The following is a 19,060-nucleotide window of genomic DNA, read 5'->3' on the forward strand; positions in this document are numbered from 1 at the left end:
TTAATAATCCTTTGACCAAATTTTCCCACTATTAACTTTCTATAACTATTCCAGGATTTGTATTTACCCCTGGAATGTTATTTACATGTTTTTTGTTTCAAAGTCTATGCACTTTCAAAAACTGAAATATAATTCACATGCCATGAAATTCACCATCAAAGGGGTTTATATGCTTTTTGTATCTATCAGTATCGGTCCTTATCTGTCGTTGAGTGTAAGACCTTCAAGGGCAGGAACCATAGCTTTCTTTGTACCCAGCCTTACAGGCAGATACTTAAAGCTACTTTTTACTTGATATTGTTGACTTCAGCTAACAAAGCTTCTGAGGGCATGCAGGCCACACAAACGCTTACCATGATCTGGCTTAGTGACATATGGAAAAATCACAGGGGTCTGAACCCGAAGTTATTAAAAGTAGAGAAGGTCTGACCAAAGTTAAGAAAGAAGTGATTGCATATTGGCAGACTCATTGCTTTAATCCCTCTCCAATGCTGGCTACAAAGGGAATCCTTAAAAGTTCAATACTGTGTCACTACTGAGCAAAGGACATCAATTACTGAAAATGAAAAACAGGAGCATACTTCTGTCTCCTCATTCCTTTTCCTGGGAGCCTCTTTAATAACAGACAGGGCATGCTACCTTAAATGGACTCATGTCTTACAAAAAATAAAAATAAAAGAGGTTGTCTTAATGGATACTGTTGGCTATCATTATCTGATACTTACAGGACTTTGTCATAAAGCTGCCTAATGCAAAAATGGGAACTGACCTGACCTTTTCACTATGCCTCCAAAACTACTTAAGATTATGAACAGTAAATTCCAAAGGCCCTAGTTATTTTACAAACCTCCATCAGTTGCAAAATGGGAAGCCCTGAACACTGACAGTACCAATAAGAAATTTTAGTCAATACTAAATATCTGAGATGCTATAATCAAGGAAGTTTATTGCTTGCTCTTACCAAGGAGCAGGCAAAGAATGGAAAAGAGGAAAAATTCCTAGGAATTACAGAACTTATTCCTAAGGGACTCAAAATATTAAAAGTACTTGGAGAAATTTTCTGAGCCTCAGGGATCTTATATGGTACTGGCCTCTATTCCCCAGGGCAAGCAATGTGGTTCTCAGCATGGTCATCTACCTGTCTCCATTCTATACAATGATAGCTATCATTTTAGTTCCCCCAAAAGCAAGAGAATGTTATAACTTTAAAATCATGATAATAATTTGTGTTTGAGAATCTAACATTGCTGCTGAAAACAATTAAAAACGACCATATAATAAAAGGGAAATACAACTGAAAGCCTAAACCCCACTGAAAATGCCCAATGCACCTTCATATGATTATTGTGGTGATCCTTCATCCTGCTCATTTTTAAAAAAAATTTTTAATGTTTATTTATTTATGAGAGGCAGAGAGAAACAGAGTGTGAGTGGGAAAGGGGACAGAGAGAGAGGAAGGCACAGAATCTGAAGCAGGCTCCAGACACCTAGGTGCAAGGTGTCAGCACTTGAAAGGGCGGGCCTACGCCGACCCCGACTCCATCTTGTTCTGTGTCCTTCACCTAGACCACGCCTCCTCCCCTTGAGCAACCTCCCGCTCACCCGCTCACCCCTCACCCGCTCACCCGCTCAAACTTCCTGATCAAAACTCGCCCAGCGACCTGCGTAACAGGACTCCGACCCTTCCCCAGCCAATCAGCTGAGGCCACAGCCATTACCTCACCAACTGCCCCTAGACCCCTATAAAACCTTTGTGTTTTTGAAACTCGCTCTCTCTCCCCGGTATCTCACCGCTGCATAGGTGCAGGTAGGGGATTGAGCTCGAGCTAGCTCGAATAAAGGCTCTTTTGCTTTTATATCGGACTCGGCTCCCTAGTGGTCTTTGGGGATCACGAATTCTGGGCATGACACACACAGCCTGACGCGGGGCTCGAGTTCACTAACCATGAGACCATGACCTGAGCCGAAGTCAGATGCTTTATTGACTGAGCCACCCAGGCGCCCCTCATCCTGTTCATTTTATATCTCTAAGTTAAGAATGATCAAATATATAGGGGTGCCTGGGTAGCTCAGTCGGTTAAGTGTCCAGCTCTTGACCTCAGCTCAGGTCATGATTTCATGGTTTGTGAGATCAAGCCCTGCATCAGGCTCGAAGCTGACAGCACAGAGCCTGCTTGGGATTCTCTCTCTCCCTCTCTCTTTGCCGCTCCCCCACTCGTGCAAGCGTGCACTCTCTCTCTCAAAATAAATAAACATGTTTAAAAATGATCATATATAGAAATGCACTGACAACTGAACGTAAAAATGCTTCCTTTTTTCCTTTCTGTATGGAAAGGCCTCAGGCCTCCTAATCTGTACAGAAAGGAAAAAAGGAAGAGAGATTTATGTTTGCAAGAAATCAAGTGGCTTAGAGAAGAAGTTTGATGCTCCTATTGGACAAAAATAAACAAACAAACAAACAAACAAACAAATAAATAACCAACCAAAACGGCCCAAAGATCCAATACTATTAAAACCAGAATCTCTAAGATAATCTGGGGCTGTTAGGCCTGGTCAAATAATTTAGGAGTTAAAGAGCAGGAGGATAAAGAGGAAGGAGAAAAGTACCATCTACTGAGTATTCATCATGTGCTGGGTGCACTGTGCTAAGTGCCTTACCCTTCTCATCCAGTTCATTGAACACTCGTGGTAAACTAACAAGGTGGTTGCCAGTTTTGCCCATTTTAAAGATGATGAAACTATGACTCAAAGGGTTAAGCAGCTAAGTAGCTTGTTCAAGAATCCACAAGTGTCAACGATGAGATTCGAGCCGAGAGATTCGGAGCGTGTTCACCTAGCCCTGCACCACAATGTCTCCATCCGAACGGCCTTTCACAGGCAGCGCTGGCCAGGCCTCTTGTCACAGAAAGCCAAGAGCAGTATTTCAAGTCTCACAGCAGAATGTCTCCAACTGTGGTCAGGACAACATGCATCAGAAGGACCTGCAAACTCAGGTTCTTGGGCCTGTCCTGAAACGGAATCACTCTCCAGGAATGGAGGAATATTCGTCTAAGAACTTCTCAAAGGTGATCAAAGAAATTGAAGACCCAAATAAATGGGAATAAGTAATATTAATTAATTATACAATTAATAATGGTTATATATAAATATGTAATTAACAATTAATTAAAAATAGAACTATATGATGTGGCAATCCCACTTCTGGGTATTTATCCAAAGGAAATGAAATCAGTATCTTGCAAAGATACCTGCACCCCCATGTTTACTGCAGCATTACTCAGAATAGCCAAGACATGGAAACGACATTTCTATCAACAGATGAATGGATAAAGAAAATGTGGACACATGGATAAAGAAAAAATATAGACAGACACAGGCCATATTATTCAGGCCATGAGAAAAAAGGAACTGCTGTCATTTACAACACGGATGAACCTGGAGGACATTATGCTAAGTGAGATAAGCCAAACACAGAAAGACAAATACTGCGTGAACTCACTTACGTGTGGAATCTAAAAAAGACCGTTTCCATTAGTTGTTTTCTTCTCTGTGTATGGGCCATACTCTCATTTGTCTGTTTCGTGACTTTTTAAAATAAACATTTAACGTTTTAAATAATATTATGTGGCAACTCTGTGTATCGGATACCTCCCAAACCAAGCACTGTCGCTTTGTTTGTTTATCGCTGCTTTTGTTGTTACTGAACTACTTTGGTAAATTCTGTATTCTTTCTTGTGTTTAGCCTGTTGGGTTAGCTTAGTGGGCTGCTAATGACTGGCCAGAGATAACTTAAATGCCTTCAACTGGTAAGGCTCCCAGACTTTGCTAAGGGTTGTGTGTGTGTGTGTGTGTGTGTGTGTGTGTGTGTGTGTGTATTGGGGCATGCCTTCAATGCCCAGGCAGGCAGTTGAGAGCTCTGCCTTAGTCTTCACTGTCTGCTTGTTCAAGACGTCAACACTGGGGAAGAGGTGAGAACACAGAGCCTTGTCAAATCTTCCCTGGCAAGCCCACAGCCCTGCCCACGTGTGTGCGCTTCCAGCTTCCCAGGAACATACGGGGCTTTTCAAAGTTCCCTCTGAACATCTCACTGCCCAGCTTTCCCCTTTAAGTTCTTTGGTCAGTTTCTCGTTTGCCCCGACCATTACTGCTGCTTCAGGCAGCTGTGAAGTTAAACAGCTGCCGATGACTGTTGATGAGAAACACCCCAGAGAAAGGCTTTTTCACTAGACAAAATATGAGTCACTTCAAATAAAGACAACCCCTGTGCATGAGGGGTTCCAGGGAACTGCCACACAACCCACATGATGACAATTCTCTGGAAATGGGACTTTGAAGGAGTTCCAACTGTTTTGCCTCCTCCCCTGGCTGCCAGGCTGCTGGTTTTTACTAGGACTATAAGCTATTAGCTTTTACGGCTACTGCAGAGCTGGGAAGTTAGAATGGAATAGAACATATTAAGACATCAGGAAACTCAGGACATAAAATAGGACATATCGACATATCACAAAGCTTACTGTTCTTATTGAGATTCAGCCATTTTTCTAGAATAAATGCTCCTCAGATTGTTGTGGACCTTTGGTTAAGACTGACAATTTTTGCCAGTGTTCTCGCTGTTTTTATAGAGAAGCAGGTTTTGAAGGTCTGTACTGTTATTCCTGCTGACATTCATCACGTACATTTTGTTTTTATTTCTACCATTATTCATCACAACATTTTCTATGTCCACTGTGATTTCTTCTTTAACCCATACGTGAATGAGAAGTGCACTGCTTGCATTACAAACATACTGGAATACTCTAGTAATCTTTCTGTATCGATTTATAGTTTAACTCCAGTATGTTCAGATACCATGCTCTGTATGATTTCAATACTTTGTCGAAACTTGCTATAATGCCCAGCATGTGGCCATTTGCTAATTGTTCTGCAAAGCAAGTTGCAGAACTTGCTCTTGAAAAGAAATTATATTCCAAAGTTTTCTTGTTCCAGTGCTCTCTTTCTGTAATACAGGCTAAATGTGTTGATTTAGTTGTTTGAACCTTCACTGCTGCTATTGATTTTAATTCGCTTGTTTTATCAGTTTGAGAGAAATGTGTGAAAAACCTACCATTTTTCCTTATAGTTCTTTCAATTTTGAGATTACATTATTGAGTGTTTGCAAGTTTTAAGTTGTTAAACTGTTTTATATTCCTGGTGGGTTTAATATTTTATTAAGAAATGTCCATCTTATCTCAAGTAACGGTTCTTGTCTTAAAGTGTACTTTGATTATTATTTAGCCTACCTTTCCAAAAGTGAAACTTCTAAGTGCTTCCATGCATTATCTCATATACTCACAATGCCACATTAATACCAAATCAGCTCACAGGTTAGGAAACTAGGCCCCCAAGCAGTCATCTTCCCAGTGTCACTAAGACAGCAAGAGCTCCAGTTAAGATTCAAAGCTTCTTTTAGACCAGAGCCCAGTTCTTACCACCTCACTGTACTTCTTCTCTCTCTTTCTCTTTTTTTTTTAGCTTATCTAGACATGCATATTTCTCAAAAGTGTTCTATCAATGCACAGACACAAGAGAAGACTGTATTTTAAATTTAACATGTTTGCTACAAACAAAATGGACTGGGAGGAGGGAAAAAAGCTTCTACTGAAAGGATCAGGTGGTATTTATAATTCTTATTTCATTGTAAGTGGTTTCCTGTAACCACTTAGAGCTAACAAATACAAGAAAACTTTATTAAAACTCATACATTTCTTTAAATATTCAATAAGCATCTAATATATGAAGAGCAATACAATAAAGGTTCTCTAACATATGTATGGTGAATGTCTTAGCAAAAACTAAGGAAAACAGGGACGCCTGGGTGGCTCAGTTAGTTGAGTGTCTGACTTGATTTTGGCTCAGGTCATGATCCCGGGATCATGTGATCAAGCCCTGCAGTGATCCTGCAACCACATGGTTAGCATGGAGCCTGCTTAAGATTCTCTCTCTCCTTTTGCCCTTCCGCCGCTTGCTGCCTCTCTCTCTCAAAAACAAACAAACAAACAAAAAAACAACCCAAAGGAAAAAAACACAGCAAAGTAACAGAAACACCACTGGAAGAAGCAACACAGAATGAAGTTCACACCTGGTTTTAGAAGAAGGTGCTCAAAGGTAAATGGACATTAGCACAAATTTGGTGGTGGTGAGGAGGTCTGAGAAGCAAAGTGTTAACTGTGCCAGAGTTAAATATGGAACATAGTTCTACAGTCTTATGATCAGCAGCTAACACACAGAAAGCTCTGCATCAACAATATTTTACTAAAAAAGAAAAAAATAATAAGATTTTAAGTGTAAATTTAAAAACAACATAAAACAAACAGATAAGAAAATAATGATAAAATAAAAGTAAAGCGGGGAGGACTCAGGACGAAGCTAAGAATGTGCCGGTCTACAAAGAGCTACACAAAGTCTACAAAGGGCCTCTCACCCCAACACATTTATAAAGACGGGGACACAGTCCTAAGTTTCTTTTCTTTTTTTTTTAATTTTTTTTTCAACGTTTTTTATTTATTTTTGGGACAGAGAGAGACAGAGCATGAATGGGGGAGGGGCAGAGAGAAAGGGAGACACAGAATCGGAAACAGGCTCCAGGCTCCGAGCCATCGGCCCAGAGCCTGACGCGGGGCTCGAACTCACGGACCGCGAGATCGTGACCTGGCTGAAGTCGGACGCCCAACCAACTGCGCCACCCAGGTGCCCCAACACAGTCATAAGTTTCAAATGAACACAAAAGAAGAACAAACCAGTTAGTTTCTGCGAGTCCTCAGAGAGAAGAGACTGTTCGGCGTTTAGAACATCACTCTCAACAACTTCATCACCTTACAGCACGATGACCTTCAGAGGTCTGCCTTTAACAAGGTGTCTTTCTGTAGGTCATTGGCATCACAGCGCAGAGCAATTTATAAGAAGGAATGACATGGTGTGCTCTGGTAGACGAATGGTGTGACGGACCTTTCTGATTGCAGGGTTGAATGCAAGCACAGACTGTACAGAATTAGAATAAGGGTCCTAAATTCCCATGTCTGTAGGGGCGGAGGATAGTGTGAATCAAGCAAGCCACTTTTAAAGGAAAAAGTTCTTTGGACACCAAAACACAGACTGCATGTGAAACACAGAGTCTACCCTTTGTTGTTCCACATTTGCTAGAAATGGTGACAAATTTCTCTGCTATAAGAGAATGCATGGTGCAACCCCTCTGACAAGTGGCAGGTGATACTTAGCCTCATGGTGGAGGAGATGACAAAATGGACAACAGTTACGCAGGCTGAAAACCACAGGCTTCATCATAAAGATAAACATTACACGGTGCGATGCTGTATAATAAGATATATATATTTGATCTTTGTCCCTGGGTCCTGGCATGAAGCTCCTAGAACCCTGGGAATTTCCTGAGTTACAGAGGTGAGGGAAGCATCTTTCATTATCCGTAATAGACCTCTACAACCACAAAGAATTACTTTACTAATGAGGTGACTCCTGATGGGTCCCTAGACAGCTTCAGGATAGGGACTGGTTGCCAGAAGAATCAACCACGTGATTACAGGGTTGGAACTTGCAGCCCCACCCCACCCCGAGCCTCTAGGGAGGGGAGACAGGCTAGAGGTTGAGCTAATCACCAACTGGCCATGATTGAATCAATCATGCCTAGGTGATGGAACCTCCGTAAAACCCCCAAAATGATGGGGTTCAGAAAGCTTCCAGGCTGGTGAACACACGGAGGTCCTGGGAGGGTAGTGTTCTGGGAGATGGTGTGGAAGTGTAGCAACCCTTCCCCCAGGCCTTGTCCCATGCACCTCTTCCATTTGGCTATTCCTGAGTCGTATCCTTTATAATAAGCCAATAATCATAAGTAAACGGTTTTCCCTGATTTCTGTGAGCCGTTCTAGCAAATTACTGAACCGGAAGAGCGAGTCACGGGAAGCCCCAATCTATAGCTGGCTGGTCAGAAGTACGGGTACAATCTGGGACTGCGGCTGGTGTCTGAAGTGGGGCAGTCTTGTGAGACTGAGTCTTGAACCTGTGTGGTCTGCATTAACTCCAGATGGTGTCATAACTGAATTGTAGGACACCCAGTTGGTGTCCACAGAGAACTGGAGAATCGCTTGATGTGGAAAAAATCCACACAGCTGGTGTCAGAAGTGCAGCAAGTAATAAAACCAGGTAAGAGTGAAGTGTCATAGTGTGGTAACAACGGCACTTTTTACTCGGCCTTTGACAATTTTTGCCACACTGTCTTTCCCAAAAGTCAGAAATTCAGATTTTATACAACATCTCTGGATGTTAAATGTTGGCTCAGAAAACAAACAAACAAAAAAGCTTTTGAACATGGTGCAGGACAAATAAAACCTACTTCTGGTAAACTGCCAACGTGAAATCTCTGGTGTTAATGACACTCTAACCATCCCATATAACTATATATTCTTTTTCAACTGAGTGCCTAAGAAATACCGGGTCCCGGTGGCTCAAGTTTATCCTCCTTGACAACTACAGCCCGTTGTGCCATGGAGTGGACTGCAGACACGGGCAAATTCCTCCTCTCCCTACATCCACGTCCCCTTGCCCTGCAGCTGTGAGTGCCCTCTCGCTGCCTCTAAGCTCAGCTGTGACTTGCTCTGGCCAACGGAAGTGAGCAAGTGTGACACAAGCAGGGGCTGAAAAGATGCTTGTGCACTGAAGCCTGCCCTCTCCTGATGCTCTTTGAGGCCCTGTCACCACGTGATGAAGTTGAGACTAACTTGCTGGAAAATAAGCTACATGAGTAGAAGCCCCAGTTGTCCCAGCCATGGCCATCATGAACCGGCCAGCCCAGCAGATCTGCCAACTGACACGTGAACAGCACTGAGGCCAGCAAAGCCAGATGAGATCAAAAGCCCTCCCAGCTGACCCAGAATTATGAGCTAAATAAATTGACTGTCAGTTTGAGGGACTCAGTTTTAAGATGAGTGATTGTAAGAAAAGATAACTGATAAGAGACTATGATATATCGGTTATATGCCTATTAAAAATACCACTATATGGGGCGCCTGGGTGGCTCGGTCGGTTAAGCATCTGACTTCAGCTCAGGTCATGATCTTGCGGTCCATGAGTTCAAGCCCCGCGTCGGGCTCTGTGCTGACAGCTCAGAGCCTGCAGCCTGTTTCAGATTCTGTGTCTCCCTCTCTCTCTGCCCCTCCCCTGTTCATGCTCTGTCTCTCTCTGTCTCAAAAATAAATAAATGTTGAAAAAAAAATTTAAAAATACCACTATAAAACCACTTGTTTTGGTGAAATGAAGAGGGCTTTTCCTCAAGAGAAAGGGTTTTTATGGTCCAATCACTACCGGTCCATTATTAATACTATGTGTCTTACATATTTTCGTCACTTTTATTAGCCCTTGTGTTGACAAAATCATAAAGCTGCACAGAGTCTAACAGCTTTCTCATTTGCCTAAGGTGTTCGCTTCTATCGTCCATAATTCTTGAGGACCACTCACTGTAAAAACTCCCCTCAGTGGAAGAACTGTCAGCAAAGAGCCACATACTTTGGAGTTGGAGGGGAAACTGAAATTCTCTTAAGGAGAAGTTGAGTATCCTGGAAAGGCAAGTAGCCTGAAAGTAACACTTGCATGTGAGTCAAGGGAAGGCCAACTGACAAAGCCAAGAATCTCCTTAGAAGGTCTCTGAGTATGGGCGATACTACAGTAATCTAGAAAAAAAATTTTTTTAATTAAAAAAAAAACAACTTAATAAACCCCCCGGTCACTCAGACAGCTTCATCACTTCCTAGTGCATGCTCGATGCTAAAATGGTCGCAAGATGTCCACTTGAAAGCTCAACTAAAGGAGCTGAGCTTTTTTTTTTTTTTAATGTTTCTTTATTTTTGGAGGGGAGAGTGAGAGAAACAAGAGAGTGAGTGGGGAGGGGCAGAAAGAGGGAAACACAGAATCCAAAGAGGGCTCCAGGCTCTGAGCTGTCACAGAGCCCAATACCAGGCTTGAACTCACAAACCGTCAGATTGTGACCTCAGCCAAAGTCAGACACTTAACCGACTGAGCCACTCAGGTACCCCTGAAGGAGCTGAACTTCTATACAGAATTAGCACTATAAACATTAGGGAGGACTTCCAAAATTCAAGACCTCTATGCTCTGTTCATAAATCTACTGCCTTGTTTTTCTGAAAGACACTAAGACACCAGAGAAACTGGTATTTGGATTCCTCCAAATATCATCTGTACTTGGAGAAGCATTTCTCTTTCCATTTTCTCTTGGGCCACAGGGGTAAAAGTGAGAGAGCACTTGGCTCAATTCAAAGAGGCCTCAAGTCAGGAAAGTACTAGTTTAAAAGTAGGAGCATCTCAGGACTATTGTTTCACTACTCTACAGTCCAGAGTAATTGAAACTTGTCATTTTATAACACATTGTACTATTTGGTATGTCAAATCTCAGTGTTCTTCTTTTAAATTGTTTCCGAACTATTCACATCTTTCTTTGGAGAAATGAGGGGTAGGAAAGTCACCTTATATTTAGGACCCCTAACATATTACTCCCACACCAGTAGGATTGCTCTGTTTTAGAGAAAGTACACCTAAACATTAAGCTCGTTAATCCATCTCTATTAGGCTATCAATTATCAGAAATTCTTCTCGATTCACGCATTAATAATCAGTGTATCTCGGCTTTGGGTTTTTTCCTCTGTCTAGGTAGATATTTCAATAAATAACCAAATATGCCAACTCTTGGAAGTCCAAACCTAAAATGGTTGCTTCCCATACATTCTCTCCTTTGCCCAGGTAAGGACATAACTCAAGAAAGGACACACTCCCTTGAACCATGGCACCCTTAATACAGGAGCTTAAAGAATGCTTTAGAAATCCAACACAGGAACTTCCCTTTTCCAAGAACTCTTTCTTTCTTGAGTATTCTGCATGGGGCGTACCCGTCCAGTTATTAAACTCTTGTGTTCAGGGGCACCTGGGTGGCTCAGTCGGTTAAGCATCCGACTTCGGCTCAGGTCATGCTCTCACAGCTCGTGAGTTCGAGCCCTGCATCAGGCTCTGTGCTGACAGCTCAGAGCCTGGAGCCTGCTTTGGATTCTGTGTCTCCCTCTCTCTGCCCCTTCCCTGCTCACACTCTTGTCTCTCAAAAATAAATAAACATTAAAAAAAAAAACACCTCTTGTGTTCAACATCAGAGAAATTTGCTAATTTCCCATTCTTCCACCCCTGCCACTTCATCGCTTCCTCTCTGCCTCCCTCCCAATTTACCAGTGCCCATTCTAGAGGACTGGGTGACCAATGCCTTTGTACCCATTTGTTCACTGATGGCAGTCAAGACCGTACCAGCGTCGTGTCGTATCATGATCCTCCTGCTGACAAGAGGAGGCTCACCAGCCAGAGTGGGGAAGAGAGACCCAGTAACACTTCCTGAACGTTCACTATGTGTCAGGCATTTTGCTGGACGCTTTTGAGTACACAGCTTATTTACTTCTCTGTAATTCTCCTCGGTCCATAATGGCATTCACAAAGAATACTGTGCCTGAAAAAACAATGAATTATCTTCCTTGGTTATTATTTTGCAGGGAATCATCTACATCCTACTTCTGGCAGATTTAATTCTTTTTACACATGTATAACATGCCTTAAATTAGGGACAGACTCCCTTTTTGTATATGCTATGTGTGTGTGTATATCGTTAACACCTCTCTATCCCAACTTCTCCCTCATGAGCCTTCTGAAAACCCAAGGGTTTTAAACCTAACAAAAGTTGTTTAAAAAAGAATGGTAACCCCATGCAAAATTGATATACTGACATTTTAAAAACATTTCCCTTTTAACTCTACCTTTTTATACAACTTCAAAAAGTAACATCTTAGCTATTGTTGTAACAACTTTGTTGCTTTTCATATTACTGCCCGGTGGCCAATAATTTTAACCAACTCTCTGATTTCCTATGTTAAATTTTAAACTTTGTGCATGCCTGTGTGTATGATCATTCTTTTTACAAACAATAGTGTCTTTTTTATTTACTAAATTGGACATATGATCCTGTGTAAGTTTAAGGTATACAGCATGTTACATTTATATATTGTAATAAGATTGCCAATATACTATTTATTATATTACATAATTATAGTAATTATTATGTATATTCATTATACTATGCACTAGGTCTCTATGGCTTATTTACTACTTGTTACAAGTCTGTACCCTTAAACACCACAATCTTACACCCCACCTTGTTCCCTAGTCACCACCATTTTATTATTTTTTTAACAGATTTAACTTTTTTAGATGCCACATATAAGTACTTGTCTTTGTCTGACTTGCATAGCATAATGTGTTTGAAATCCATCCAACTTGCTGCAAATGGCAACATAACCTGCTTTCTCGTGGATGAGTAGATTTCATTGTGTATTGTACCACACTTTTTTTCATCCATTCATCTGTGTATGGGCATTTGGGTTGTCTCCATATCTTGGCTATTGTGAATAATGCTACAATAAACATGGGAGTACATATCTCATCAAAATCCTGTTTTCATTTTCTTTGGGTATATATCCAGAAGTGGAATTGCTGGATCATATGGCAGACCTATTTTTAATTTTTTGACAAACCTCCATATTCTTTTCTTGGTGGTTGGACAAATTTACTTTCCCACCAATAATGTATAAATTCCCTTTTTACCACATCCTCACCAGCATCTGTTGTCCCTCATTTTCTTCATGGTAGCCATTTTAACAAGTATTAGGTGGGATCTCATTGTGGTTTTGATTTGCATCTCCCTGATTAGTGATGTTGAGCATCTTTTCATGCACCTGTTGGCCATTTTGATGTCCTCTTTGCAAAACTGCCTATTTAGTTCTTCTGCCCATTTTCTAATCAGATTGTTTTTGTTACTAAGTTGACTGACTTCTTTATTTATCTTGGAATGTTCTGTGTATGTCTGTTAAGTCCATTTGCTCTAAAGTGTGGTTCAATTCCGGGGCGCCTGGGTGGCGCAGTCGGTTAAGCGTCCGACTTCAGCCAGGTCACGATCTCACGGTCCGTGAGTTCGAGCCCCGCGTCAGGCTCTGGGCTGATGGCTCGGAGCCTGGAGCCTGTTTCCGATTCTGTGTCTCCCTCTCTCTCTGCCCCTCCCCCGATCATGCTATGTCTCTCTCTGTCCCAAAAATAAATAAAAAACGTTGAAAAAAAAAAAATTTATAAAAAAAAAAAAAAAAAGTGTGGTTCAATTCCAAGTTTCCTTCTTGACTTCCTTTCTCAATGATCTATCCACTGATGACAGTGGGGTATTTAGGTCCCATACTATTACTGAATTATCTATTTATGCCTCAAGATCTCTTAGTATTTGCTTAATCTATTTCAGTGCTTGGATATTAGGACTGTATATATTTGCAAGTGTTCTATCTTCTTGATGTAATAATGATTTATTTATCGTTATATAATGACCTTCCTGTCTCTTATTACCTTTTTTGGCTTGAAGTCTATTTTGTCTGATATCAGTACTGCTCCACCTCCTTTGGTTTCCATCTTGGAATATCATCTTTCACCCTTTCACTTTGAGTCTGTGTGAGTCTTTAGAGATGAAATAAATCTCCTGTAGGCAGCACATAGTTGAGTCTTGTGGTCTTTTAAATCCATTCAGCCCCTCTGAGCCTTGTGATTGGTGGTTTCAGTCCGTTTACATTTTGGGTGACTTATTGACATGTAAGGATTTACTAGTGGCGTCTTATCTCTTGCCTTCCCATTGTTTCTTTTTCCTTCTGTTCCTACCTTTGTAAGCTGGTGGTCTTCCATGATGATTTGCTCTGTCTTCCTTTTCTTTATGTTTTGTGTCTATGCTCTACATTTTTGCTTAGTGGTTACCATGAGGGTTACAAAACACATCTCATAGATAAAATACTCATTTTCTACTGATAGCAATTAATCTTGATTTGCCTATAAAGATTCCATCCTTTTATTTCCTTTTTTTTTTTTTTTAAGTAGGCTCCATGGCCAGCACAGGGCACAATATGGGGCTTGAACTCACAACCCTGAGATCAAGACCTGAGCTGAGATCAAGAGTCAGACCTGAGCCAACCAGGTGCCCCATATTATTCAGTATTTTTGATGTCACAAATCATCTTTTCATGCTGTGATTTTGTTACCAAGTTGTAGTAGCTATAACTATTTTTAATGTTTTTCCTTTAACCTTTACACTACAATTAAGAGTATAATATGCTATTCTAAAAGTCAGTTATAGTTTTCTAATTCTGATTGTCTATTTACCACCTTAATCAGAGTTTTGTGTGTATTTTCATCTTCTCATTTCAGCTTGGAGAGCTCCCTGCAACTTATCTTGTAAGGTCTAGTCGTGGTGAACTCCCCTCAGTTTTGGTTTGTCTGGGAAAGCTTTTATCTTTCTTTCATGTTTGAAGGATACCTTGCCAGGTATTCTTGGCTGGCAGTTTTTATCTTTCAATATTCTGAAAAGTTATTCCTCTCTCTGAGGCTATAGAGTTTCTGCTGAGAAATCTGCTGATAGTCTAATGCAGGTTCCTTTTTAAGTTACTGTCTTTTTTTCCCCCAGCTACCTTTAAAATTCTTTATCATTGACTTTTGACAGTTTCAATACAATATGTCTTGAAGGTCTTTTCATACTGAGACAAGTGTTATATTAGCTGCATGGACTTATATGTCCAGTTCCTTCCCCAGGTTTGGGAAGTTCTCAGCATTAATTTCTTTAAATACACTCTCTGCTCCCTTCTCCCCCTCTTCTCCCTCTGGTATACCAATTCATCTAATGGAGTCTGATAGTTCTCACAGAGTTTCTTAAAAAAAATTTTAATGCTTATTTATTTTTTTGAGAGAGAGAGAAAGAGTGCCAGCACAGGAGGGGGAGAGAGAAACTGAGGCACCCATGCACCCTCACAGAGTTTCTCTTTCCTAAATCTTTAAAATCTTCTCACCATGGGGGAAGGGAAGGAGAAAAAAACAGTTTCAAACACAGAGGGAGGCAAACCACAAGAGACTCTTAAATACAGAGAAACTGAGGGTTGATGGGGGGACGAGGGAGAGGGAAAAATGGGTGATAGGTATTGAGGAGGGCACTTGCTGGAATGAGCACTGGGTGTTGTATGTAAGCAATCAATCATGGGAATCTACTCTCAATGGCAAGAGCACAGTGAATACACTGTATGTTCGTTAACTTGATAACAAATTATATAAAAAGAAAAAAAGATTAATGTCAATGTTATCATTTTGATAAGAAAATAAATGACTGTAAATATAAAAATAATCATTTCCAGATTCCTTTCTTCCAGCTCACTGATTCTCTCTTCCATTTGATCTGCTCTGTTGCTGGTGCTTTCTAAATGCATTCTTCATGCCATTCATTGAGTTCTTCTGCTCTAGAGTTTGTCTGGCTCTTCCTTAGGATTTCAACATCTTTGGTAAAGTACTCGTTTTTTTTTTAAGTAGGCTTCACATCCAGTGCAGAGCCCAAAGCAGGGCTTGAACTCACAACCCTGAGATTAAATCTGAGCTAAGATCAAGAGGTGTATGCTTAACCTACTGAGCCACCCAGGTATCCCAGTAAAGTACTCCTTCTATTCATGCCTTTCTAAGTTTTCTTGTAGCTTGTTGAATTTTGTCATAATAGCTAGTGTAAATTATGTCATCAGTTAGATTGGAATAGTCTGTGTTTTGGGGTCCAGTTGCTGGAAAACTGTCATTTTCCTTTTGTGATACCATATTACCATGATTTTTCATAGTGATTCATGATAAGTGCCTCTGCCACTGAATCTGAAGTAGGAAACACCTTTCTTACTTAGGTCAAGCCTTTACTTTGAGTCTAATAATTTAGACAGGTTGGTAATTGGGAGTCTTCCTTTTCTCTTCCAGAAGGTGGTGCTAAAGCACAAGTTTTTGGTTTCTCCTGCAAGAGAGGACTCCCCAACTAAGGTGGGGAGAGCAGTGCATTTAAAGAGGGTGGGGTGGGGCGGGGCAGCAAAATGGAAGGAGGTGTGTGCTTAGCACCTGGGGCTGTGGGTATGCCCGTGACCAGGTAAAAGGATCCTAAAGTGGGGAGTTCCCAGAGCTGCAGGGCAGTCCTTTAGCCTAAATCCCCAGGGGCAGACAGCAGGAAACTCTCCAGTTCTGTGTCTGCCTTCTTCCTTTCCCTTTCCTTTCCCCCAGTCACCAAGGTCTCTCAGAGACAGTAGTGGTTCCCCAGCTGTGTAGCAAATGCTTTCAGCCTTCACATCCTCTGCCAGTAGGGTGGTCCCCACCCCCTATCAGACCTGTCCCTGCAGCCTCTGCTGCCACTCCCCTCACTCCACAGCCTCCTCCAACACCCAATCTACCCACTTTTGGGTACACACGTGAATGAATCTCTTGGGTGTCCTGGTGTGCTGCACAGAGGTGTGTTTTTGTTTGGTTACGGATATCTCATTACTTGTAAATGGAAGGCAAGGGAAAAAAGGAAGAAGGCAGGCTGCCATGACTCTGACATCATGGTGACATGAAGATAAATAAGCAGGGGGCACCAGTCTCAAGCAACTCAGTCTAATGGGGGAAACACAGGTAAATAAATAAAATGTAATGTTTTCCATATTATAATATATGCATAGTTCAAGCGGAATACAAAAACAGGTCATTTCCAGGCCCCAGAAGATGATCATCTCCATCTGGAAAGCGCTCCCTCTAAGTCATCCAAACCAACTCATCATCTTACCTACAAAACCTGTTCCTTCCTTATGTGACCGTCTGCTGCTCTGGGGCCCCCTAATCCTAGCAATCAGCATAGCTAGAACCTTCCCAGTCGTTAATTGGTCCTCTTCTACGCTGGGCTCTCAGAGCCATGCAGTTTGCCAAGTTGATCTACTATGTCTCAATAATATCTTTTTTAGGACTCCTCATTCTCACTGTCCTACTTTCATCTTTATGACTCTTACCTAAAAGAACACTCTATCTAGTTGCCTGCTTTTTGGCTCTCCCATTCTATACCATGCTGGCAGACTGCTCTGCAGGAAGCAAGATCTTTCCAAAGAACAGCACTTAAAAGCCTCTACAATCTACCCCCAACCTTTTCAACTTGGTTTCCAGCTGCCAGTCTCCTTCACACACTCTGTGGTCCAGAACTATATTTACATAATGGTGTCACAAATACCCTAACTTCCTATGTTTCTCGGGAGATTCTTATTAAAAATTACAGCTTCCTACCTTCAAGATCCCAATTAAATGATAGCTTCCCTGAGAAGTTTTACTGTTTCTCCCATCTGGAAAAAAAAAAAAAAAATTGCATTCTCTTTTGAACTTCCCCAGCAATTGATTTGTGCCTCTACTCTTTTTACTAACGTTATCTTCCCTAATAGAATTAATTTTTAAGAGTAGGACCATCTCTGTTCCCAAAATGCCAACATTTGTTATGTAGCTAGTAATCGATAAGTCCCTTTTGAATACATTACTGCCTATTTCATTTCACAGTCAAACACAGATCCAAGAATATCTTAATAAGCTGGATGTCTCACCTGATTTCCACAGGGAATTGTGCATTTGTGACCAGGAAACTGGAGATTTTACACTCATGGAGTAATTTCAAAAACCTATTGATTTCTGGGTACATGATGGGTTCTCCCACAAGGGACAAGGCACAGTGCTTTACCATCATCCCTTCTTCAAAACGATCTTCTCTGACACCTGGGACTCCTGGAGAACACAGTGAAAAGGAACAAGCTCAGTAAGGCATAGAGACAGGCTATCACTTTTGTTTTTCTTAATTACAGATTTTTAATTTTTCTAAACGGCTCTTTGGTTAGAGAAGGAAAATTCATTTGTGATACCATTCAAATAATACAAAACAAGGGCTGGGAGGGAGAAACACTAGAATTAGTAAATCAGAGAAAGCAGCAATCCCATCCTCCGTCTTAATACTAATTAAACTACATCAATACAAGCAGGCGAAATGAACTTTGATAGCTAATTATCTGAAATGCAGAACGTATTACTTTCCATAATTTGCTTAGCTCTGTATTCTTTCATGTTGGTTTAAGGAAATGAGCTCAAATGTTTATCAACAGATAAGTGGATAAACAAAATTTAGTATAAACATGCAATGGAAAGTTATTCAGCCTTGCAAAGAATTGCAATGCTGACAGGTGACAACATGGATGAATCTATGCTAAGTGAAATAAGCCCAACACATAGGGGCAAATATTGTATGTTTCCACTTATCTGAAGCACCCAGAATAAGCTAATTCAGAGAGACGGAAAGTAGAAGGTTATCAGAGGCTGGGAAGAGGGAGAAACGAGGAGTTATTTTTTCTTGGGTACAGAACTTCTGTTAGGGATGATGACAAAGTTCTGAAAATGGATACTGCTGACGGCTGCCCAATATTGACAATGTACCTAATGACACTGAGTCATACATTTTAAAAATGGCTGCAATGAGGGGCACCTGGGTGGCCCAGTCGGGTAAGCGTCCGACTTCGGCTCAGGTCACCATCTCACAGCTAAGGTCACGATCTCACGGCTCCGTGTGTTCCAGCCCTGCATCAGGCTCTGTGCTGACAGCTCAGAACCTGGAGCCTACTTCGGATTCTGTCTCCATCTCTTTCTGCCCCTCCCCCATTCACGTTCTGTCTCTCTCTCAAATATAAATAAATATTTAAAAAATTATTTTAAAAAATGGCAGCAATGGTAATTTTGTGTTATGTATATTTTACCACAAAAATATGGGGGGTGAAGGGAATGAACTCAGTATAAGGAAAAGCCTCTTCTAAACCAGTCATTTCCCCCTTCGTTCCTCAAGTATTCTGCATTGTGAAACTAAATGGAGTTGGTCCAAAAGTATATAGGAGAGAAAAATAAACCTGAAGCTCTTACCTTTGGCTACATGTTAGAATCACCGGGAATGTCAAAAACTAGGTCCACCACCAAAGATTCTATTTAATTGGGATGGGTATAAGCCAGGATAACAGGAGGTTTAAACTTCCTCAAGTGATCCTCATGTGCAGCCAAGGTCGAACATCACTGCATAAACCAGAGCTCCCCAAATGTGTTTGCACATTGG

At 41.2% G+C, this 19,060-nt stretch overlaps 1 protein-coding gene across 2 annotated transcripts in view; it reads right to left on the reverse strand.

The window, feature by feature from the left end:
* LOC131501172 (S-adenosyl-L-methionine-dependent tRNA 4-demethylwyosine synthase TYW1) overlaps positions 1-19,060 on the reverse strand; it is a 216,146-nt gene that overhangs the window by 85,104 nt on the left and 111,982 nt on the right. For both annotated transcript variants that reach the window (XM_058710917.1, XM_058710916.1), the window contains exon 12: positions 17,520-17,697. In XM_058710917.1, the coding sequence (XP_058566900.1) occupies positions 17,520-17,697 (178 nt within the window). The remainder of the gene's footprint in view (positions 1-17,519; positions 17,698-19,060) is intronic.

Source organism: Neofelis nebulosa, chromosome 18, assembly GCF_028018385.1.
Source record: "Neofelis nebulosa isolate mNeoNeb1 chromosome 18, mNeoNeb1.pri, whole genome shotgun sequence".
NCBI lineage: Eukaryota > Metazoa > Chordata > Mammalia > Carnivora > Felidae > Neofelis > Neofelis nebulosa.